The sequence below is a fragment of the Corythoichthys intestinalis genome, chromosome 9 (assembly GCF_030265065.1).
Source record: "Corythoichthys intestinalis isolate RoL2023-P3 chromosome 9, ASM3026506v1, whole genome shotgun sequence".
NCBI lineage: Eukaryota > Metazoa > Chordata > Actinopteri > Syngnathiformes > Syngnathidae > Corythoichthys > Corythoichthys intestinalis.
Window position 1 is genome coordinate 36253003 of NC_080403.1, and position 25192 is coordinate 36278194.

A 25192-nucleotide genomic window follows, 5' to 3' on the forward strand; every position below is an offset into this window, starting at 1 on the left:
TAAATCAGGCTGCTCAGGACAGCTATACTTTTCTCCAAGATCATCATCCATTGAATATGGTATGCCCGCCGGTGTCGTGCCAATGTAGTTACCCCAGTCAAAAAATTGTGGGGCGGAACCATATAGAGGTAGATGTGTTTCTTCATTATTCGATCAAAAAAAAATGTGTTTGAATGCAAAAATAAATTTGAAACTCAAAAAAATGCATTCGAAAACTATTTTTCTTTGAATTTTTTTTTTGATTGAAGTCAATTTTTTATTTTTTGATTGAAGCAACCAATTTTGCGTTTGGGCCACATTTTGGCTAGGACATTTGTGTCTTTATTTATTATTCAATAAAAAAAATTAGCTGTTTCAGACAAAAAAATATGTTTTTTCAAACGAAAAATCACTTCAATCAAAAAAAGAAAAATTTCAATCATAGAAAAAGTTTTTGAACGCCCCCAAAAAATTAAGACTCAAATATTTGCATTTGAACACTTCATTTTTAATTTAAAAGGTTTTGTTTGATTGTAGCAATCCTTTTTGTGTTTGGGCCATATCATGGGTAGGACATTTGTGTCCAAATCATTCAATCCCCCAAAAAGTTGCTTCATTCAAAAAAAAAAAGAAAAATTCAAACAAAGAAAAAAATCATTTGAAAAATAAAATTGCCCTCCCCTAATTTAAAAAAAAAAAAAATTAATAGGTAATATGCAAAGCAAATGACCGTGTAAGGTGCTAGTCACATGATCTGTTCAAAAAATAATTTTGACCCATTATAAAAATATCTTTTTTTGTTCATTTCATTCATTTTTGTTGTTTTCTTTATTGCTTTACAACTCTTATATATATCGATAAATCAATTTCATGCATTGCCCCTTTTGGCCACCGGGGGGGGGGCTGCCCTCCCCCCCTTAAACTCCGCTTATGAGTACACTTAAACTGCAGTATACGTAGCTATATTTAACTACGACTGTCATGGGAACTGTCAGAGCTCGTGTGGACACTTCCTTGGAGCCTATGGGAGGGTGTGTATGTGTGTGTCTGCGCGCGCTCCGGTGTATGTTGTGGGAGGGTGCAAAGGCGAGGGGGGCAGGTATTGCTACCTTTTCCGTCCAGTTTTGCAAGAAGACTCGCTTCTCGTCCCACACACTCGGCATGTGTGTGCGCGCGCGTTTGTAAGCGAGTGTTCTCCGCAATAAGCATCAGTGTGGCGCTTGGCTGGGGGCTCCATCTGAAACAGACGGTCCATGATGAGAGGCTGCTCCGGCCGAGCCAAGCCGGCACAGAGCCAATGCAGAGCGGGTAAGAATGTTTCCGCTTTTCGTTGTTGTCGTGGACTCAAATGCTGCGCCTGAACATGGGAGAGTGTCGCGCTCGGGAAACGTAAACAAGAGTGGACGTGCTGTCTGTGCGCTGGCGCTGTCACCGAGACCTTTCCCCTACATAATAAAAACAAGCTTCTATGCTGCCTTTTGCGTTCTGTACACACTGCTCTGTGGAAGGGTTCGTGTTTGAACAAATACATTTAATGTGGCGTGTAGTTGTCGGTGAAATATAAACAGATTAGCACTCGATTGTTTATTTTTATGACCGTCGTGCTGATGCAGAGCTTCTTGCTCGTTTTTGATGGCTTGAATGTGTGCGTAATCGCAAACCATGGCTTCTTGTATCGTAATGTATAAAATGCATGTTTTAAGTGGAGATCCATACGTGGCGAACGCTTTTTTTGCATACCAGTACAGGCACTGGTCCCACTCATTTATTCAGTTGGGGCTAAAATCTGCTTGAAGGGGGAGCCACAAAAAGGGATCCCCGGCAGCAAGCTTTTGCATAAAGTCGTAAACCCATCGAGATACGCCTACGCCCGTCGCCCACGTTAAAAATACAGTAGTGTAATAAGTCTAAGGGTTCATAAAAATAGTAGTAATAATAAAAATCACAGGGGAACACGCTTTTTGTTAAGTTAGGTCTCAGAGCTGTTTTAAAATAATTTATGGGTATGGAATGTAAATATGATCTGTTTTTCTGTGCCATGTCAGGTCGTCGTATTTTATATATACAGTATATACATACTGTATATATATATATATATATATATATATATATATATATATATATATATATATATATATATATATATATATATATATATATATATATAATATATATATTAGGGCTGTCAAAATTATCGCGTTAACAGGCATTAATTATTTTTTTAAATTAATCACGATAAAATATTTGACGCAATTAATGCAGATGCCCCGCTCAGACAGATTTAAATGACGGTACAGTGAAACGCTCACTTGTTAACCCTTTAACACCTAAGCATATTTTGGCCAAATTTGCATGACTTTGATGTTGCCTTTATATTTCAAAGAAAAAACTGTTCACAATGGCCAAGTTGGGTCCCTTTTTTCAGGATACCTTGAACTTCATGTCCAAACTGTTGATTTCTTCACTGACCAACTTTAATCCACATTTTGGACCCAAAAAGACAAAAAAATCCGAAAAATCTTTTTTCAAAATTTATAATGTGGAAGCCCCACTGACAACCAAACATGCTTGACCAACCGTTTTGAAGCTTTATAATATTCATTTAACTTGCTAGGATAAACATTCAATAGAAAAAAATAAGATTGAATAGTTTTATGTTTAACAATTCAACACAAACATCAGCTATGGTCATAGGCGTTTTGGCCTTCACACATACTATGGTCAAAACATGTTAAATACAGTGCAAAACAGTGAGATATTTATATATATATATATATTATCCAAAACAAAAAGGGTTTGGAGGATATCTCTTTGTGAAGTTAGGTATTGTACCCATCACCTTATCAAAGGTATATATATATATGTACATGCAATCAAGCTTCTCGAACACACATCTACATAAAAACTGAAAAGATTCATAGTGAAGTAAAAATAACAAACATTGAACAAAAACTATTTTCAAAAATATTGACAAGTAGTTCAGTTCAATTCAATTTTTTTAGGCATGCGACCCAATAAAGTTTTTTTTGCGCACTCAATAAAGATTGTTTTTGAACATGTCACTAAGCTGCGTCAATACAACGTCACACAGCCTATTCATCCGCCGTTTGCGCGCTTCTGTAACTTCTACATGCCGAGACGCCGACTGATCCGAGGAAAACAATGACAAATAGAGCTCATCCTATTCCTTGAGTTGATGAAATAATGCATTAGCTTGCGCTAAATTTAGTTTTCGATTCATTCTGCACGTTTCAAAGTCGCTAGCTCAATCCAACCGGCCGTTGCTTGCTACGCGTGTCTCCTTTCCCTTAGTTGGCGCCATGCTCGTCAATTTATTAAAAATGTTCACATTAGGTTCGTCCTTCTTGACATCACAAAGGCCCTTGGGATATTTAGTCTTTTGTGTTGCTTTCGGTTTTGAAAAAAGGACAAGAAATGATGGAAATATGGAGATAGACACATGGTCCATGCAGCGTGTCAAGGCATATTTATGAGTGCAATAAAACTATAAAACTCAAATGACATTATCTCCCGTTTTACTTGGTCGATTGACTTCAAATAAAAACTGGTGTGGACATCAACTTCCGTACTTTCAAACGAGAGCAACCAGGGGCACGTGGGTGACGTGATTACAGCATTACGAGGCTTCAAAGATGATATGCGTAAACGTGTCGCATCCGACACGTTCGGTGGTAAAGGGTTAATTGTGTTTAATGGAGTTTTGCCGCCCTCTGCTGGCGCTTGGGTGTGACTGATTTTATAGGCTTCAGCACCCATGAGCATTGTGTAAGTAATTATTGACATCAACAATGGCGGGCTACTAGTTTATTTTTTGATTGAAAATTTTACAAATTTCATTAAAATGAAAACATGAAGAGGGGTTTTAATATAAAATTTCTATAAATTGTACTAACATTTTTCTATTAAGAACTGCAAGTCTTTCTATCCATGGATCGCTTGAACAGAATGTTAATAATGTTAATGCCATCTTGTTGATTTATTGTTATAATAAACAAATACAGTCCTTGTGTACCATATGTGGAATGTATGTATCCATCTTGCTTCTTATCTTCCCATTCCAACAATAATTTACAGAAAAATATGGCATATTTTATAGATGGTTTGAATTGCGATTAATTACGATTAATTAATTTTTAAGCTGTAATTATTTCGATTAAAAATTTTAATCGTTTGACAGCCCTAATTTATATATATATACAAGTATTTGATACGCTGACAATGGGAAAACCCATTGGCAGTGTATCAAATACTTCTTCTCCTCACTGTATATATGCTAATGGATACCTGTTTGCCTACAAAAATATCAATATGAGGCGTAAAACACTCAGGTGACTTGAAGTTCCGCTCTGAGACCCCCAATTTGTCCAAATTTCAAAATGGTCCTATATGCATGTGTAATACATCATTGGAAAGCTTAAAATCTCAATTTTCTGGGGGAAGAAAAATTTTGAATAGGAGGGCATTTAAAAAAAAAAATTAAACGGCAAAATCCTAACTGGAGGTGAGAGCACGCGAAAGCATAATTTAAGACGCCATGATTTTAGCGAGATATTATCACGTACTTACCTTGTTTCGATCCAAAAACTCCATGTAGCATGTATCAGCGAGTGCCAAGACACAGATGTGAATGGTCATAGCCGGATTTTGGGGGGATTTTATAGGTGAAACATGGTAATATAACAAGGGTCGCGATGCAGAAATCGCAGACATCAAGGAGTGGTAGGGATTTTCTTTTTCATATATTTACCCTTTTAAACGTTTTTTTTTTCAATTTTTCTTTGTTTGGATCAATTATTTATCATCTAAAATATTGGGGAAAATGTGACAGTAACGAAAAAAATACAATTAAGCGATAGTTATGAGGTAGATATCCGTGACTTATTTACAGACACTAATTTTTTCATTGTGACATTTGTTTAAAAGTTTAAAAGTGGATAATTTTTTAAAGTCGTTTTTTATTTATTTATTTATTTTTTACTAAATATTAGATAGCAATTAATGATTCTAAGCTAAAAATGACAGACATTTCGAATAATAAATACGATTACTTACCTTCTTTTTTTGGCTAAGTTGAAACAAAATCGGTTGCGTGACGTCTGTAAACGGGGGTTTCCAGGGTAAAACGGACAAATTAAAAATAGTTCTGGCACGTAATGCGCCATGAAACTGGTACGGCAGCATATAGACATATTGTTCTATCAAACACAGCTGTTCTTTTGGCTTAAAATACAGCAGTTTATTTTAAAGAGGGGTGCAAGAGCAGAAACTGCTTTTTCAGCCCTGTCTGTGTTTTCCGCCATATATGCTTGTTTTCATACCCGGAGTTTAAGGAGAGGGGAGCGAAAAGTGTCATTGCATGTTATTGACTTTTCTATATTGAAAAGTGGAAAAGAGCTATACAAGTATAACACCATAACACCATATGATTTTGAAAATTAAGAGTTTTCCGGTAAAATATTGACTATAAAAGTTGTAGAACAATAAAACAAACAACAAACATGTACGAAATGAACAAAAAATATATTTTTATAATGGGTAAAAATTATTTTTTCGAACAGATCATGTGACTTGCACCTTAGACGGTCATTTGCTTTGCTTAGCCAAAACCATCCAAGGACTTAAGAGGCAAGATGGATATACGTAATTTTTTCAAAAGCGACAACTACTACTGAGCAACAACCATGGACTGAAAATGTGGACCATGAAGCGCCAGAGAGCACTGCCAAAATGGTGAGCGGAGTTTCAATTTGCCCCACTAAAGGAGCTAATTGTACAACAGAGCCGCCACCGGTGTCTTGCCAATGTAGTTATTCCCATCAAAAATTGTATCCTCTAGCTGCGGGAGCGCACACACACACACATTAGTTATGAGTTATGTCGACTTAAAACAAATAATTGAAGCTAGAAAAGAACCACAGTTATATATATTAAACTGGAGAAACTCTATAATGGACTTGAATTACTGTAATAACAGTTATAGGTCATCTTACTAGTAAAACAGTAGAACATTGTCTTTTTCTACATTTAGTATGTATGTTACGTTATACAACAGAAAACAAAGTTTTAAAACCTCGTAGACAACTACATCACCAAAACACGGAAGTCAAGCAAATCAGTGCAGCACAGTGGCTCCGCAGAGAGGATACAATTTTCGACGAGGGTAACTACGTTGGCACGACACCGGCGGGCGTACCATATTCAATGGATGACGATCTTTGTGAAAAGTATTGCTGTCCTAAGCAGTCTGATTTAGAATTCCCCTAAAGAATGATGGGGGGAAAAAAACGCTCATGTTCAACTTATTATTATAAATATTCTTGTTAGTTAATTTTCTTGCTGACACTGCGTTTCGGGGTCATCAAACATTTGCCCCCCCCGCCTCAAAAGTCAAACTCCGCCTATGCTTGTTTTATAAAATTGTCCAATATTGACATACAATGCAACGCGAAAGAAACTAGCGTGTCGGTAATGTTTATTTAACACTATAATCTTTTTACAAAAGGATATGGCTACTGTAAACATAACTGTGTGGCCATGTAGCCACTACATATTAAGCAGGTAAACTGCAGAGAAAAATCTTGATGTGCATGAAATAAAATCGAACTAATCTTGTAGTTTTTTTTTTTTTTTTTCCCAAAGTGTTGCCCAATGTAATTGTTATCATTATTATTGCAAGTCATTGTAACATTTTTCAAAAGTGCTCTGTTGGTATGCTGGTAAAAATTAAATATATTCAAGAAAAGTGCACACTATTGATGATCTTTGTAACATTCCAAAACTTAACATTAAAACGTCAACTAAATAAAAGAATTTTTACACAATAATTAGATCAAGATGGTAAATGGTAAATGGTGTTATACTTTGAACCATACATGCAGTGATTGTTTTGTGCACCAATAGAATAAACCCAAGTAAGCTACCACTAGTGGGACTTTTTGAGAATTTTAAAATTTTACATTTTCAGAATCACTTCTCTTTTGGATTCCATCTGTTGGTGTGCTGTAAAAAAAAAAAAAAAAAAAAAAAAAATTCTCGAAGAGCGTACACCATTGATTACAAGTAAATCCCAAGAGAAGAATGGTACAAAATCGATACTAAGAAAGACCTCTGTGTAAATATGTTATTGAATATAGGAATTAAACTAAGACTGTGTAAATGTTTAAGGCTATTTTGAATTTATGGTAGTTTGGATCAGATTGTATGACTGAATAAAGCTATTGATTTTCACAATTAAAGTCGACACTGCAATGTATAGGCCCCTATATACAGCAGTTCATTCATTATTTGCTAAAATGGGCAATAGCTGGCGTGCTGACACGTTTGAGTTCACTGGTACTTTACTAGAATAAAGGAGCTGTTTAATGGAAAGGCTATGCTATTTTACCATATGTAGGTCACGCACCCTGTTGCTCGACTATTGTGATTTTAATATAATTTATCCATTAATATATAGTCTGACAAAAGGCCCATTAAAAATCTCAAGAGATTAAATGACCATGAAGTTATAAGAATTCTATATTGTCACCATTATAATACACTAGTAAAGTGTATAATGAATATTAAGTCAATAATGAATGTGATTTATTTATGGTCACTTGATGACTTGCTTTGTATTATAGTGAAAGCCCCCCCTCACACATATCCCCACACCCCTTCACCCACATCTCTGATAAGATTTTGGCCCGGGTTTATTTCTGGACTGACTCGATGACTAAGTTAATGATATACCAGATGCCGATAATATGTAAGCAATGAGGAAAGTGTAATGCTGCCATCTATTGGTTATTATTATTATTTTTACCTTACCAATGTTGGCCTCCAAAAACTACTGGAATATAATAAAAATAAAACTTACCAGTTTTTTGCCACTGTTATTGAAAAGTAATAAATAATCATTATAATCTTATAAAAAATGACCAAGCACCATGTACTCTCATTTGTGATTTGTGGATACTGAAACATTTGTGGTCATTAAACTAGGAAAAAAATAGTAGAAGGAACTGAAAAGGAGCAACTACAAGTACAGTTATTGTTATTTGTGTTTGTTGTATGGTCCTATAAGCTACACTTTGGTAGTTTTGAAGCGACGGACTCAGAATCCCCCACAATTTCAAATTTCTGACTTTTTTTTTTTAAACTGTTTTTGTCATGTGTTATACCAGAGGCATAAATAGTGGCAGGTACCCTGTGTACTGACAGTAACTTAACATGAGTTTGAATTAGAGATAGACTTATTATTGGCGGGACCGATTATCGGCGCCGATATTTGGACATTTGACATAAATCGGTCTCGGCATTTTTTAAAAATCCGACCGGCCGATATGGGAAAAATCAATTTAAAAGTAGGTCATTTCTGCTCAGATGCAGCCGTTCCTCTCTCTCCTGCCTGCTGTCTACTGCACTAGTATTCACCCCGTCCTCTGATTGGTTAAATGGTAATGGTAAATGGAATTACACTTGTATTACGCCTTTCCACCTTTTTAAGGCCCTCAATAAAACGCTTCACACTATATCCTTATCTACCTACTAGTGACTCAGCACCAAGAGAAACGTAGTATCTTGCTCAAGGATACTTAGATGAGGTCATCAGAGCTTTCTTTTCTGTGGAAAAAAAATTGAGAGCTATTTATTTTATCTTCTATTCATCTTTATAAGAGATGTATCTGAGTCTAGTAAATTCTGGTACTTCTGGAGCTACTATTTTCGATTTGTGTGATTCAATAATCATGCTTTAGGCATTTCAATGAAGTTTATTGTTTGCATTATTCATTTTTTAAAAGCCAATTTTTACACTTTTACTGCAAATGAATACCGGCTCCAAAAATCGGCCCTCTAACTACTAATAATAGGTATCGGTCCTGAAAAACCCATATCGGTCGATCTCTAGATTGAATATGATTGGTTGATTCTGAACAGTTATATCCCCATTTATGTGTGCGTACGCATTTCTGAAAGCACATTATGTTAGCTGTTTATTTTGATTCATTCTTTCTTGAAATTTTTTTTTTTTTTTAACTCAGTTGAGCTTTGCAAGCAATAGGACATACAGTATCAATGTTGAGGGCAATAGACGTCCAATCCATTCTGACTGGGGGGGATTGGCAGCGATTGTTCGACCACTTAATGTTCCCAGTTTAAATGGATTTGTTGTATTTAACTGTCAATGGCAGTAAATACAAGCAACAAAATAATCTAGAGCAGTGGTTCTTAACCTGGGTTCGATCGATTTATTTATTTATGGACACTGACTAAATCTTGGCAAAGTGGCGTATCAGACCAGGTTTTGGACTGGTCAGTCCCCAATTTATAGGCTTTATTCCAATTCTTTCAACTGCTAGTCCTCTATCTGATTGGAGAAGAAACTGGTTTGCTCAGTGGACGGTTGACTCTCACTTGGAATGAGGATGTTAAACAAACCTACGGGTAACGTGCACTGCGTTTACATTTAAAAAAAAACAACAACAAAAAAACGGTTTGCATCACATTTTACGCCATGAAAATAGTATGTGAGGCAAGGATGTGATAGAATGAGAATGTCGACATGAAAACAAAAAATAGAAACTGTGGGAAATGAATCAAGTTTAATTAAATTTTCCAATGTGAAAAGCAAATCAAATGGCAAATTTATTTGTAAATTCACACTTTATTTGTGAGAAGTCATGTTTATATTAGGGTTGTTCCGATCATGTTTTTTTGCTCCCGATCAAATCCCGATCATTTTAGTTTGAGTATCTGCCGATCCCGATATTTCCCGATTCGATTGCTTTTTTTTGCTCCCGATTCAATTCCAATCATTCCCGATAATTTTTCCCGATCATATACATTTTGGCAATGCATTAAGAAAAAAATGAATAAAACTTGGACGAATATATACATTCAACATACAGTACATAAGTACTGTATTTGTTTATTATGACAATAAATCCTCAAGATGGCATTTACATTATTAACATTCTTTCTGTGAGAGGGATCCACGGATAGAAAGACTTGTGACTTTGTATATTGTGACTATACTGTATATTGCCATCTAGTGTATTTGTTGAGCTTTCAGTAAATGATACTGCAGCCATGCCCCAACGCATGATGGGAAGTGTAACCATGATGGGAAGTGGAACCATGACTGTGCGTCGTGCTACCAATGGATATATCTTCTCTGCTTTGGGAAATAACTTAAGGTGTTAAGACAAAGATCAATTGCCACCTTGCTTCCCCAAATTGCTTCCCATGATATTTCTAATCATAGGGAGAGGGATTGCAAGGCTTTAGCCAATTGAAGAAAGGCTCCAAAGGCTGCCAATATTCACTCTACTCAATTAGCGCTGCCTTTTATCTCTCTATATAGGTAAAACGGCGACATTACAGATTGAGCACGTTAATGAGCGAGAGGATCGTGCAGCGCATACATTAATTGCGTTAATTATTATAACGTTACACATTTTTTAATAAATTAATTGTCGCCGTAATTGGGATATTTTTGATAACCCTACCTTAAGCTTAAACTAAAGACTCTGGATGAGTGTAACATATTATGTCTGTAAAGTTAAATACAATTAGAAAATGATTAAATAAAAAAAAAAAAAAAATATATATATATATATATATATATATATATATATATATATATATATATATATATATATACAGTATATACGGTGGCTGAGTGGTTAGCACGTCTGCCTCACAGTTCTGAGATCAAGGGTTCAATCCCGGGCTTCGGCCATCCTGTGTGGAGTTTGCATGTTCTCCCCGTGCCTGCGTGGGTTTCCTCCGGGGACTCCGGTTTCCTCCCACATCCCAAAAACATGCATGGTAGGCTGATTGAACACTCTAAATTGTCCGTAGGTATGAGTGTGTGCGTGAATGGGTGTACAGGTATGTCTCCTTGTGCCCTGTGATTGGCTGGCAACCAGTTCAGGGTGTCCCCTGCCTACTGCCCATAGTTAGCTGGGATAGGCTCCAGCACCTCCGCGACCCTCGTGAGGAAAAAGCGGCATGGAAAATGAATGAATGAATGAATATATATATATATATATATATATATATATATATATATATATATATATATATATATATATTAAAAAAAGGCATGGCCGATATTTGTTTGCCAATTCCGATACTTTGAAAATGACGTGATCGGACCCGGACATCTCTAGTTTATGTTTTTTTTTTTTTTTTTTTTTACATAATGACTTTGTGTACAAATTTGGCGATCATTTTATGCAGGGTTTTTCATTAAATTTGATATAATCTGAGATGTGAACATGACAGAAACTGCATGCTCAAGGTTACTGCAACATAGCAGGTTTAATGTTGAACAATATAAGATAATTTCCCCCAAATTTGAATGAAAAATTCTAAGATATGGGCATTGGGCCAGTCTTGGTTTAGCAGGTTTAATGTTGAACAACATAAGATAATTCCCCTCAAATTTGAATGAAAAATTATAAGATATGTGCATTGGGCCAGTCTTGGTTTAGTGGTCTGATGATGCTGCATTAAGATAAGAACATTTTGGTCTGTTTAAAAACATGCTGTCTAAATGAGAAGAAATCTAAATGGAAATTCACTTAGGGTTTAGCACCGCTAGCTTAGATGTGTCCATTTTGAATTAAAAAAAAAAAAAAAAAAATCCAAAGGGTTCGGTTTATGCACGTGTGAAACTCATTGGGTTCGGTACCTTTAGCAAGGTTAAGAACCACTAATCTTGGAGTACTGTATCTGAATATTGCAATATATATTTAAATTGACACAAACACTGCAGAACAAAGTAAAAAATTCCAATGAAAAGAGTCAACAAAGCAAAAATCTGGATAGGTCAATTCATCATACTAGATTAAAAAATACTTATTGGTGTAAAACAAAATAATAAAATTCTACAGTTTCCTACATTGATTTCAACATGGTTTGACCGCTGAATTATTGGACGGGCACTGTTTAAGTGACTAGGTCCATCTAATGTTAAATCTGAGTCGTGCAACAGAACATAAGTGTAATGTGCTATGTTCAATTATATTTGCACAATTTGCTGCGGGTCAATAAAAACTGGGCAGTGGCCCATGGGCCATAGTTTGGACACCAGGTATAAACGTTTTTTAATGATTTTTCTTGCCAAATTTTGGAGTTTGAACAGGAATGCATAGCCAAGGGCGGAGGTTTGGTCTCAACATTGGTAGGGACGATATTACTGTAATGCACATAATGCAAACAATGATCCAAAAAAGGGATGACTAGCTTGACTTCGTTGTTCCTTGTGGAGGCTGGCCTGACCGCAGTAGTTTTGATGGTTGCAGGTTGGACTTTCAGTAGCAAAATTAGTGGTGTTTCCCCCACCTCCACAACAATGACGTCTTTTTACATGACTTACAATGGCTGCTGTTGGCCCAAAAAAAATAAACTTCTAATATCCCTCCTCTCCGAAGGGGGTGGCATGTTGTCGACATGTATCTGTCGGGGCTGTGTGAGTATGTCTGTGTGTGTGTCTTTGTGGAGGGATGGGGGGATTGAAGTCATCAGCCAACCAAACGTTCGTTTATGGGGGAAAAATGGACCGGCACATTCAGCAAGTGAAAAGGGATAAAGATGTAAGTCTGAACATATTAAAAATAATTAACTTAATAATAGTAGGGTCTATTCTACCCTTAAAACAAATCGAACTTAAGACAATCTAAATTACTTATATATTTGAACTCTTTATATCATGAAATAAGGTTGCTTAAAAGTTGGTGGGGACAATTTGAGCATCCTGAAAAGTTGCTAGTATTATGTCCCTACCGTCCCTATGCAAACCTACGCCCTTGGGACACATTCAAGCAACTGTACATTAAAAGATGGAATCCATTCATAAAAGTAGAATAAATGAAAAAAGAGACACTGAAATTAATACTTTCATCACTAAATGAGCGCAAGATAAGGATTTTAAGGATAAGCGGATTTTAAGGAAGTCCAGGCCCCCCCGGTGGCCGAAAGGTGTCATTGCATGTAACTGACTTTCCTATATACAGTACATAAAAGTTGTAAAGCAATAAAACTGCAACAAAAATGAATGAAATGAACAACAAAATATATTTTTATAATGGGTCAAAATTATTTTTCAAACAGATCATGTGACTAGCAACTTAGACGGTCATTTGCTTTGCATATATATAAAAAAAAATTCAAATGATTTTTTTTCTTTGATTGAAAATATTTTTTTTGATTGAAGCAACTTTTTGGGGGATTAAATGATTTAGACACAAATGTTCTACCCGTAATTTGGCCCAAACACAAAAAGGATCAATCTCAAATATTTTTTGCATTCAAAAACTTTTACCATGATTGATTTTTCAATTTTTTTGATTGAAGTGATTTTTCTTTTTGAAAAAAAATTTTTTTAAGGCAACTTATTTTTTGATTGAATAATGACAAAAATGTCCCAGCCAAAATGTTGCCCAAACACAAATCAACATTACTTCAATCAACACCAAAACAAAAACAAACAAACAAACAAAAAAAAGAAAAATAGCTTTTGCATGCATTTTTTTGAGTTTCAAATTTATTTTTGCATTCAAACACATTTTTTTTTTTGATTGAAGCGACTTTTTTTTTTGGGTTGAAAGTATATATTTTGATTGAAGCAACTTTTTTTTTTTTTTTTATTGAAGCAACTTTTTTTTGATGGAATAATAAAGACACAAATCTACCTCCATATGGCTCCGCCCTGGGGATACAATTTTTGACTGGGGTAACTACATTGGCACGACACCGGCGGGCGTACCATATTCAATTGATGACGATCTTGGCGAAAAATATTGCCTAAGCAGCCTGATTTAGAATTCCCTTCAAGAATGATGGGAAACAAAAACACTCATTGTCAACTTATTATTATAAATATTCTTGTAAGTTTAATTTTACTGCTGACACTGCGTTTCGGGGCCATCAACATGTTGTGCCCCCCCTTGCCCCAAAAGTCAAACTCAGCCTATGAAGATGACTGTTTTTGTTCGATTAAAAAAAAAAAAGAAAGAAAGAAAGAAAGAAAAAAAAAAGCAGTGAACACTGACTTTCGGGCTAGATTTCATTGTTCGTACATTGGTAAAAGGCCGTCTCAATTTGCGTCAGAAATGTGGCTGCGCGCGCATCGTGATCATTACGACCAATCGCCAGTCTCCTGTATGGCGACGCAGCACGTGACGTGCAGAATAGCCCGATAGTGAGACTAGAAGCCAGACGGAGGCTGCGTCTTCGTCGAACGACCACCATGAAACCTCGGTCACCTTCGGAGCAGCATCACGGGAAACGACCCCGTGTCCCTCCCGCAGCTGCCTCCACGTCGCCGCAAGACGCAATGGAGGACACAACGCCGCCCAATCCGCGGGAACTCACCCAAAACCCGCTGAAGAAAATCTGGATGCCGTGTAAAAACGGCCTTCCCGAGAGGCACATTTCTCAAAGGAAGGGTGCGTATCATAGGCAACCATTCGTAAACTCTCTTACATTCTTCTTCGTCCTCTCGAAGAATGCTATTCATTTGCTTGGGTGAATTTATTTGTTAAACGCCGTGCGATAAACCAGTCAAGCCTGCTTCGGCTCGAGATGTGCTGCTAGCTCAAACCGTTAGCGTGCTGAATGCGGTCCTCCGCCTCCTCACGCCACACTTGCTTGGCTGAGCCAGAAAGGAGCCGTGACAGATGCGAACGTCACCGTCACGGCGAACCTAGTGAACTAGCCGCACTTGACAACCTCAATAAATTAAACCTAGCGTGAATTAGTGTGTGAACTGCAGAATCGCCTCTTTCATCTCTGGCAACCATCCCACGAGATATGGTGCCGTTTCTTGACGGAACAGTCTGTGCAGATTGCATGCAAGCAAGCTTTTGAACTAAACGGCATTTTTTATATTTACCTTAACTGGTTTGGGCCATTGACCACAATTCCCCTAACAATTTTACGGGAGGGCCGGTTTTCTTACAAATTTTGCAACCCATCAAAAATTGCAATTTTGCGGTGGTCACTTGTACTCCTCTCAGTTCAAATTAATTGGACGTCCGTTGCAGTCAATGGCAACCAGTGAATTCAAAAGTTAACTTGCTTTCACAAGTCATTAGTCTAGAGCAAGGGTCCTCAAATATAAATCTTGAAGGTCCAATTATTTTTTTTCATACAAGCATGGGTCCATTTATTAACGTCGGCCAAGTAGAAGGCAGGTCGAAGGCAGTGGTGCCCCCAGGAGTGGCCACGGCCACCCCTATAAATTTGTTGGCCACCCCGCTTGCCAGTATATCGTTAGATTGTTGTAACATCAGATATGCAATTTATCCCAAATGCAAATCTGCCAGCACCTGCCTTTCCCCAGTAATTATTTTGTTTTGTTAAATGTACACCTTATGCCTAATATATACATAACACAATAAAACAGAATTGTTGTGGAACTCAAAATGTTGACATGACAGTTATGGACTATGCACATTAAATCATTAGTAACATCAAATATTACGCAATACATCAAAATATATCAGTAGCCGTGTCCTTAAGTCTTTCTGATAGTTTTCCCCTGACCTTTTTACTGCAATACTATAATGAAAACCTGAAATTATGGCTTTTAGTTTTGGTGTGCCACCCCAAGATTTTAAGTGGCCCCATCTGGCCACCCCTATGAAAAATTTCTGGAGGCGCCACTGGTCGAAGGTGGTTTTCTTTTGACCAAACAAAAATACAATGTACATTCTGATTAGATAAAATAAATTAACAAAACATTTCTTGACTTAAAAAAACAAAAAAAACATGCAAGTACAATGTTTACACATGTACACTAAATAATTGACAAGATCTGTCATTAAGGTGCAAACAATAACAATTGACAGTACATTTTGTAACTGTAAAACACTGCTGGACACAAAGGAGAAAATGTGCAAGTAGTACAGTACATCTTCACTTGTTCAGAGCATAAATGACAAGCTCTGTCATTAAGGTGCAAACAAAACAATTATTGACAGTAACTTTAACTGTAAAACACTGCTCATGGCATTGAAATGGCATTTGGGGTTTGAAACCATGGCTTTGAACTATGGCACAAATGGTGAGATGGCCTTGCGGAGATACTGTCTTTTAAGCATATTAAGCACATAGGTTTGGTACTTGCAGGTGGTAAAATGGACTCATATTTGTCAGTCCATCCGTCATTGAAACGGCGATATTCGTTGTCCAACTTTGACCATGCCCTTTTGTTAGATTCGGTCTTCTACTGGTGGCATGTAAACAAAAAGATGGCAAAGTGCCGGGTGCGACTCGTGTTTCACACTGCTGCGGTCCGTCCACTTTAGCTTGCAGCATGCAGGCTCTCTCAGTCAATCAGCACATCGTTGTCATAGAGATGATAAAAGTGGGAACATGGAAGATATTTGACTAAAAATGAAACTGAATTTAGCGATAGAATAGTAGTACATAGCAATAGATCGGCGACTCATACAAATAATATATGTTTAAAAAAATGCCATTTGATCTGGGTCTGCAGAGAGGTGTGCGGGTCCGGTTGTGGACCACGGTATGCTAGTTGAGGACCCACGGACTAGTGCATATCGGCATTCCACTCGTTTTCATTCATAATTCAGCACAATAGGATGCCAAATACAGTCGATGCTCAAACGACGTGCTCTAAAGAAACTGCACTTCCCCTCTATTGAAATGAATCAAAATCCAATTTAACCTTTCCATATAATTCAGGAAAATCTATTTTTTTTGTGTTGGTTTTTTAAAAAAAAAAAAACTTTATAAAAGACTTGGTGTTCACATCACATCACTATCACATTTTGGGTAGTATAGGCCACGATATTAATGACCCAAAATGTTTAGTCCACATATGTGGATGCCAGGTCTCAATAAAAATTAATAATCATGATTGCAATAGTATTTAATTTTTTTAATGGTTAAATGAAATTATAAATTTAAAAATGTGAATAAAAACATGAATACATTAGACTGAATAAAAACAGAAATACGCTGGTTATGGCCAAGACTCTGAAGTTGATTTGTTTAAAACGCAATGAGGAACGGACCGAAAGTAAATATCATGTTCAACTCATGCCGCTAGATGAAAAAACAATAATGCCTGACGGTGGCCAACAGCTGCTACAAACAACGCCCAGTTGCTAGTTGCTACAAACATATGGCCACATACGGCTACGGTAGATATCGCATATATGCAGAAGTAGATGCGAAATGACAGGCGGTGGCGTTAGAACATGTATAAGGAACGAGATGCGAAACAACAGACTTGCCGGCGTTAGTAGATAGTCGCCATCTTAAAGCAGTAGACTTATCTAGAAGGCTCTGTTGTAGCAAAACTAATTAACTTTTTATTTAAAATACTCCTAAATCGGCAAAATCTTGCCTTGAATATCTTTAAATGATGAAACGGTTTTAAAACTTTGAATGTCGAAAGTAGACAGAAGAGAAATTATGGCATAACGGGAGCAATTTAAAAACTTTAAAGGGATCCTCTATTTTTAAGACAAGTAATTCTTAAAACATAAATGTTAGTATGAGTTATAATAATTTGATATTAAAACCCCTCTTAATGTTTTTGTTTTAATAAAGTTTGTAAAATTATTTTAAGTGATAGGTCTCGATTCTTGTTACGTCGCAGTGCATGACGTCACTGGCCCCGAATGCCGAAATTCCAGCTTGTCACTCGTTAGCTTTCCCAACATGTCGTCAGTTCTACCCTTCCTATTTGAACCAGATCTGAAAAGTGAAGAGCAGGACAGCACTGTTGGTCGTTCACAAGACGAGCTTCAGGGAAAAATGCGTGCAGCAAATACCTGATAAGACAAAAGTTGGGCAAAACTGGTGATGCGAGAGAGTCTTGTTGGGAACTCCGGTTGGGAGCGAGAGTGCATGCTGTTGGGTTTCGGGAACTCCGGTTTTATTAGCAGATATTCAAGGTAAGCATATTGCATTTTCAAACGTTTTCCCAATATAATTATGTAGATTGTTAGCATCCAGAGCTGTCGTGTGCTTTACATACAGTACAGGCCAAAGAGCACACCTTGTGTAATCCAGGTCTTGTACATTGTAACGCGTGGTAGCTAGGATACGTGTATAAAAGTACCATAAAGGGGAGAAGCTTCCACTTATGCACATTTATTCACAAAAAATATTTCCACCTTGACCACTCTTCACTCGGGAGCTCAGCAGTACGCAAACACGCATTCCCTGATGAACTCCAACATTGTTGTAAGGTCCACATCAGTCTCACTGTCGTCACTGTAGCATGCCATAGTGCTTTAATTATTTAGTATGATTTCGGGAAAACTCCCACGAAGAATAGTCAATAAAAAAGAGCGCAATACTAATCCAAATCCGCGTTTTTTACTCACTCGAAGATCCAGGAATTAGACCGATCCCATGGCAATATCGCAGCCGCGATTAGGCCGTCGGTTCCACAAAATAGACTGATCCGAAAAGTCGCTGCGGGACCGACGACTAAAACTAAATGGACAGATCCAAAACCATTATTGCAGACACGATGGGACCCTTACTTGACTGAGGATCCAGGAAAAATGTTCGGGCGCCAGTTGTAACGCGTGGTGGGTAGGATACATGCATACAGGGACCAAAAAGGGGGAGAAGCTTCCACTTATGCACATTTATTCACTAAAAATAATAATTCCACCTTGACCACTCACTTCACTCCCCTTTTTTTCTATTTGACTGGAAATTGCATCCAAAAGCAACACAACGTGGCATTTTACTTCGCGAGTTTAGGCAGCAATAAGCAGTTGTTGAACACGCTACACATAGATGCCAATTACGTCATCACTGCGAGCCCGCAAACCATGGCGCCAACTAACGGTCAAAATATGGACTAAATATTATAAAATATTGCCATTGATTTAACATTTTATGTGTTTCTAACAACATATTTTAGTACAAGAGAACAATTGTGGTTTATTAGAGCCTACATGTATTTAAATCAGAAGATCACTTTAACGGTTGATTCACAACATTAAATTAATTGAATGTAGTTTAAAGCTGCTGATACAGAATGGGGACTTGAGTATTTTATTTACTGTTTTTAACTGTGAACGTGATACTTAAATATTAGTTTGGTTTAGCCTGAGAGGATTTTTGAACAATTTTTGAACTAATGTACAAAACATTAAAATCGGGGGTACATCAATAATCGATTTATAATAAAATCGGAGCCTCTGAATCGTAATCATAATCGAATCATTAGGTGCCCCAAGATTCCCACCTCTAGTGCTTAAGACATTGGCTGCCATTGGTAATGATAGACATCCATTTCATTCAAACTGGGAGTAATGGTTATGAAGTAGGATTGGGTATTGCTTGGGTTTTATCCGATACAGGATACTCTTCGATACTTTTAAAAATGGTTTGTTGTGCTTGCACCGTTGTTGGAATACTTTACAAAATTCACACAAACTTGATCATGAAATTTACAGTGCCAAATTCAATATAATTTAAATTAATTTTTGCTGTGGAATACAGCAATGGCTGCCATTGAGTAAAATAAGTTCCCTATAAAGAGTTAATAAGGAAGAAAAACACTCATGTTGCTAACTGTTGATACAAATGGCAAGGGAATGATGTAACAACAACAAATAATGGTGTAATAATCCAGTTTAATTGTCAAGGCAATGATAAATAAAAGGTTGGCAATGACATTACATCGCTGCCCAAACTATTTCATTGCGCGGCGGCGCTCACAGGCTCAAAAACCTTAAAAGTTCAGGATTTTTAATGATATTTCAGGTGTATCTGGATAAAACATCTTTTGAGTCACTTCTTCTCATCTTCTACTACAGGATCTTGGGTTTTTAAAAGGTGATACTACACAGATTTTAGCTTATTTTACTGTACATTTGTGTGCCACCGAAGATAAAAATTTTGTGATTGTACGAAAGTGTACATTTTCCATAACAATTACAGTCCAAGTCCAGTGTGAGAACGCATACACAAACTTGTTCAATCAATATGTGCATTTGGAATTTGAAAATATCACGATTACAGTAAAGATTTATATGAAAATCCTTCCTGGGCGAAAATATAAAACACAATGAAAACAAAACAGAACTTAGGCGCTAAATGAGCATGCCCCCTTGTGATGTGTGATGACGTATTAAAGTTTGTTATCTCAAAAGGTCATCTACCAGAAATGTTGTACTGCATGCTACATTTACTGGCATCTGTGCTATCTACTCCACATTGAAGATTTCTTAGTTTGTTGTAGTCCCAATTCACACTGAGGTTTGGCCTTGCTCATGAGTGTTTGGGCTCTGTCCTGCGACCAGTCTAGAGCAGGAGGTGAAACAATTTAAGATGAACACTTAGAATTCAAAACAGACACTATTGGGCCACTCTGCTCTCTGACCCAGTCATCTGTGCAAACACTAGACTGGTTTGGCAACTAAGTGTCGATGATGTGCACACGTGTTGCATTGTAAAAGTGCTGTGTGTTTTACAATTTGTAATCCCAGCACATTCTAAACAGTGATCACACTATTGAAATGATCGACTATAATATAACGCTAAATTGTTTTGAAGAATATACCGTAGTGTTGCAAGATAATCAACTATGTGTTCTCTCTTCCTTTGCAGTATGCATGACTAACTGCCCGACCCTGATTGTGACAGTGGGCCTTCCAGCAAGGGGGAAGACCTACATCTCAAAGAAGCTAACTCGCTATCTGAACTGGATAGGGGTTCCCACTAGAGGTACACCTGTCTACCTTTTCCCAGTTGGTTGCTAAATGTTACTACCGTAACTTTCACACTATAAGGCACACCTGACTATAAGTTGCTACCCACCAAATTTGGCACGAAAATGGCATTTGTTCATAGGCAAGCCGCACTGAACTATAAGCCGCAGCTGGCCTCACTTTGTTATGGGATATTTATACTAGGGCTGTCAAACGATTAAAAATTTTAATCGAGTTGATTACAGCTTAAAAATTAATTAATCGTAATTAATCGCAATTAATCGCAATTCAAACCATCTATAAAATATGCCATATTTTTCTGTAAATTATTGTTGGAATGGAAAGATAAGACAAGATGGATATATACATTCAACATACGGTACATAAGGACTGTATTTGTTTATTATAACAATAAATCAACAAGATGGCATTAACATTATTAACATTCTGTTAAAGTGATCCATGGATAGAAAGACTTGTAGTTCTTAAAAGATGAATATTAGTACAAGTTATAGAAATGTTATATTAAAACGCCTCTTAATGTTTTCGTTTTAATAAAATTTGTAGAATTTTCAATCAAAAAATAAAGTAGTAGCCCTATTCTGTCCTTAATGTGTGTGAGTACACAAATTGGCAGATAGCGAACATAAGTTCCAAAAAGAAATCAGACGGTGTGGCAAAGTTGCATGGGCTTTACTGAAGTCATCTCTTTTTGACAGGAGCACGTTTCTTGTATTTTTGTAAAACTGAAAATGACAAGGCAATGTGTCAATAACTTGCATAAATCACAAAATAACATAAAATGTACACACACGTGTCCATTTGAGCAGTAGCACTAGCCAATTAGCTCACAAGCATCTAACAATGTAACTGCATTTCACCATATATGTGAACAAATTCAAATACACATCATCAATAACTATCTAATGCCCATGAATATAAACAAAGGAGGAATATAACTCACAAGCGATGCATGTATTAGACACAAACAGTGTGATGGGGCTATGAGAACTGCCACTGAATACTGGATGCGGACGTTAGCTGGTCTGAATAGCACTGTCTATTAGTGTGAGTTCGCATCGACATATAATCACGTCAGAAAAGCGCGCCGAAACCCAAATAATCAGCTGCACTGAATCACCAGCAGAGGACGACATTACGCCACATAACATATGCAAGTCACACCCAAGCGCCAGCAGAGGGCGGAAAAACTCCATAAAACACAATTAACAAGTTGGCTTTCACTGTACTGACATTTAAATCTGTCTGAGCGGGCCTAGTGCGTTAATTGCGTCAAATATTTTAACGTGATTAATTTTAAAAATTAATTAACGCCCGTTAACGCGATAATTTTGACAGCCGTAATTTATACCAAAAGATATTAACCGGTAACACTTTATTTGACAACGGCATCATACGACTGTCATAAGACCAAGTGAACCACCATGAAGCTTTGAACCAATTGGCTGCAAAGCTTCATTGCTTCAAGAAGCTTCATTTTGCCATCACTGCTCCCTTGGGGGAGACAGTCAACCTCTGCTGCCACCTGCTGTCAACCCTGTTGTTGTCCAAAATGCCTCCTAGCATACATTGCAGCGTTACATATGTAAATAGCAATCATAATTCATGGTCTATGCTAATTATTTCTTCAGTTACTGTTCCAGTTGTTTTATTAATTGCTAGTTATGTTATTTGGTAACGCTATTTGACAGTGGCGCCATAAGACTGTCATTAGTAGGGGTGTGACAAAATATCGAAATGGGGATGTATCGTGATACTTTGTATCCCAAAAGGTTATTGATATGCTCCTGCAAAGAATTGGGATATCGTTTTAAAAAGTTTTTATTGTTTAAAAATAAAAATAAAAAAGAACGAACAAGTTGCGACCCGAAACTTTTAACCATAATATTGTCTCAGGTAACGCTAAGGCTGCCATTAACGGTGCTCGACACCCAAACCATTTAGACTGGGAATGTTCGTTCATTCGAAACCAGAGCATTCGCAGTCATTCTGTCCGATTTTCGGGGCATTTGCAGGTCACTTGCTGTTCATTTACAGGTCATTTCCCGTTGAGTTTGAGTCACTGCCTATTCATTTGGGTCACTTCCTGTTTTTTTTTGTAAGTTATAGAACAGGAAGTGACCCATAAAATACCACAAAATCAACAGGAAGTAAATGAAAATCAACAGGTAACGACCTTAAATTACCCTAAATTACCTCTTTGCCTGGCATTAGCTGCTACTGATGGCCATAGACGTTCAATTCGTTTAAGGTGGGAGGGATGGCAGTGAATGAATGAATGTTCATTCGACCAATGTATCGATAATCGTTGTATCACCGTATTGTCAGATCATCGTTATCGTGAGCTTTGTATTGCAAATCGTATCGTATCGTGAGGTAACAAGAGGTTCCCACTCCTAGTCATTAGACAATTATGATATGACACTCTCATGAGCATTAATGAATGATTATGACAGATGTCATTTAGTGTTATCCGTCAAGCTATCTCACTTTTGAATGGATGTAAAAGATCCAAGCTAACATAAATGGAGTTGGTGACATAATTTGCCGGATGACAATGACATAAGCATTTAGTAATGCCCATGATAGTGTCATGTCATAATTATGATGGCGCCACTGTCAAATAAAGTGTTACCTATTAACCCAAATCAATCAACAAATAAGCCGCACTGGACTAAGCCACAGGATTCAAAATGAATGAAAAAAGTAGCAGTTTATAGTCCGAAAATTAGGGTAAATGAAAACAAGGTTTTCTTAGAAGACAATTGGGGCCTATGCTAATAATTCTGTCTTTTTTAGAGTTCAATGTGGGACAATATAGGAGAGAGTGTGTAAAGATCTATAAGTCCTTTGAGTTCTTCCGTCCAGACAATGAGGAAGGGTTAGCGATCAGAAGGTAAGAGTGTATAATCGTCATCCTTAAAACGCACAAGCGTATGAGATACTTAACTGCATGGTGGCATGTGATCTTTGCAGACAGTGTGCTTCGGCAGCTTTGAATGATGTACGACAGTACCTTACGGAAGAAGGTGGCCAAGTTGCGGTAAGTCTGATGTTGGGTTTGTGCTTGATGATTGATACACTGCTTGCAGCCTCGTTATTGTTTTTGTCTTGGCTGACAGGTTTTTGATGCAACAAACACCACCAGAGAAAGGAGAAAAACCATCATTGAGTTTGCAGAGCAGAATGGCTTCAAGGTAATAAATATACAGTGTATACAGAACAAGTGTGTGGTATACATTTGTGAAAGATTTAGCCAAGGTTCTGAGCATACTTGCATCTTGTTTAGGTGTTCTTTGTAGAATCTGTGTGTGAAGACCCAGATGTCATCCAGGAGAACATTGTGGTGAGACTCTATATAAGTTATGCAGTTTACATAAGGAGCAAATGTGCTTATGCACCGAACAGCAGCTCAGAATACCCACCCTTTTTGGTATCCTTGGAGGGTGTGCTGGAGAGCGCCCCCTCTGGGGACTCCCTCGTTCTACTGGGGGACTTCAACGCTCACGTGGGCAATGACAGTGAGACCTGGAGGGGTGTGATTGGGAGGAACGGCCCCCCTGATCAGAACCCGAGTGGTGTTCTGTTATTGGACTTCTGTGCTCTTCACGGTTTGTCCATAACGAACACCATGTTAAAACAGATGGGTGTCCATATGTGCACTTGGCACCAGGACACCCTAGGCTGCAGTTCAATGATCGACTTTGTAATCGTGTCATCGGACTTGCGGCCACATGTTTTGGACACTCGGGTGAAGAGAGGGGCGGAGCTGTCAACTGATCACCACCTGGTGGTGTGTTGGCTCTGATGGCGGGGGAAGTTGCTGGCCAGACCTGGCAGGCCCAAACGTATTGTGAGGGTCTGCTGGGAACGTCTGGCAGAATCCCCTGTCAGAAAGAGTTTCAACGCCCACCTCCGGCAGAACCTGTCCCTTGTCCCGGGGGAGGTGGGGGACATTGAGTCCGAGTGGGCCATGTTCCGCATCTCCATTGTTGAGGCGGCCGATCGGAGCTGTGGCCGTAAGGTGGTTGGTGCCTGTTGTGGTGGTAATCCCCGAACCCGCTGGTGGACACCAGCGATAAGGGATGCCATCAAGCTGAAGAAGGAGGCCTATCGGGCCTTTTTGGCCTGTGGGACTCCGGAGGCAGCTGACAGGTACCGGCTGGCCAAGCGGACTGCGGCTTCGGCGGTCGCCGAGGCAAAAACTCGGACATGGAAGGAGTTCGGTGAGGCCATGGAAAGTGACTTCCGGACGGCTTCGAGGAAATTCTGGTCCACCATCCGGCGTCTGAGGAGATGAAAACAGTGCACCATTAACACTGTGTATAGTGAAGATGGTGTACTGCTGACCTCGACTTGGGACGTCGTGAGTCGGTGGGGAGAATACTTCGAAGCCCTCCTCAATTCCACCGACACGCCTTCCTTTGAGGAAGCAGAGTCTGGGGACTCTGAGGTGGGCTCTTCGATCTCTG

The 25192-nt window shown here is 38.0% G+C and overlaps 1 protein-coding gene across 3 annotated transcripts in view; it reads left to right on the forward strand.

Annotated features, from left to right (window-relative positions):
* The first annotated feature begins 1039 nt into the window (after nucleotides 1-1039).
* Nucleotides 1040-25192, forward strand: part of LOC130921671 (6-phosphofructo-2-kinase/fructose-2,6-bisphosphatase 4-like) — a 31488-nt gene continuing 7335 nt past the window's right edge. For 2 of the 3 annotated variants that reach the window (XM_057845829.1, XM_057845828.1), the window contains exons 1-6: nucleotides 11186-14435; nucleotides 20599-20715; nucleotides 23520-23616; nucleotides 23697-23763; nucleotides 23843-23917; nucleotides 24010-24066. In XM_057845829.1, the coding sequence (XP_057701812.1) occupies nucleotides 14237-14435; nucleotides 20599-20715; nucleotides 23520-23616; nucleotides 23697-23763; nucleotides 23843-23917; nucleotides 24010-24066 (612 nt within the window). In that variant the 5' untranslated portion in view covers nucleotides 11186-14236. Of the gene's footprint in view, nucleotides 1288-11185; nucleotides 14436-20598; nucleotides 20716-23519; nucleotides 23617-23696; nucleotides 23764-23842; nucleotides 23918-24009; nucleotides 24067-25192 lie in introns of those variants that run through there. The other variant, XM_057845830.1, reaches the window with a different exon arrangement.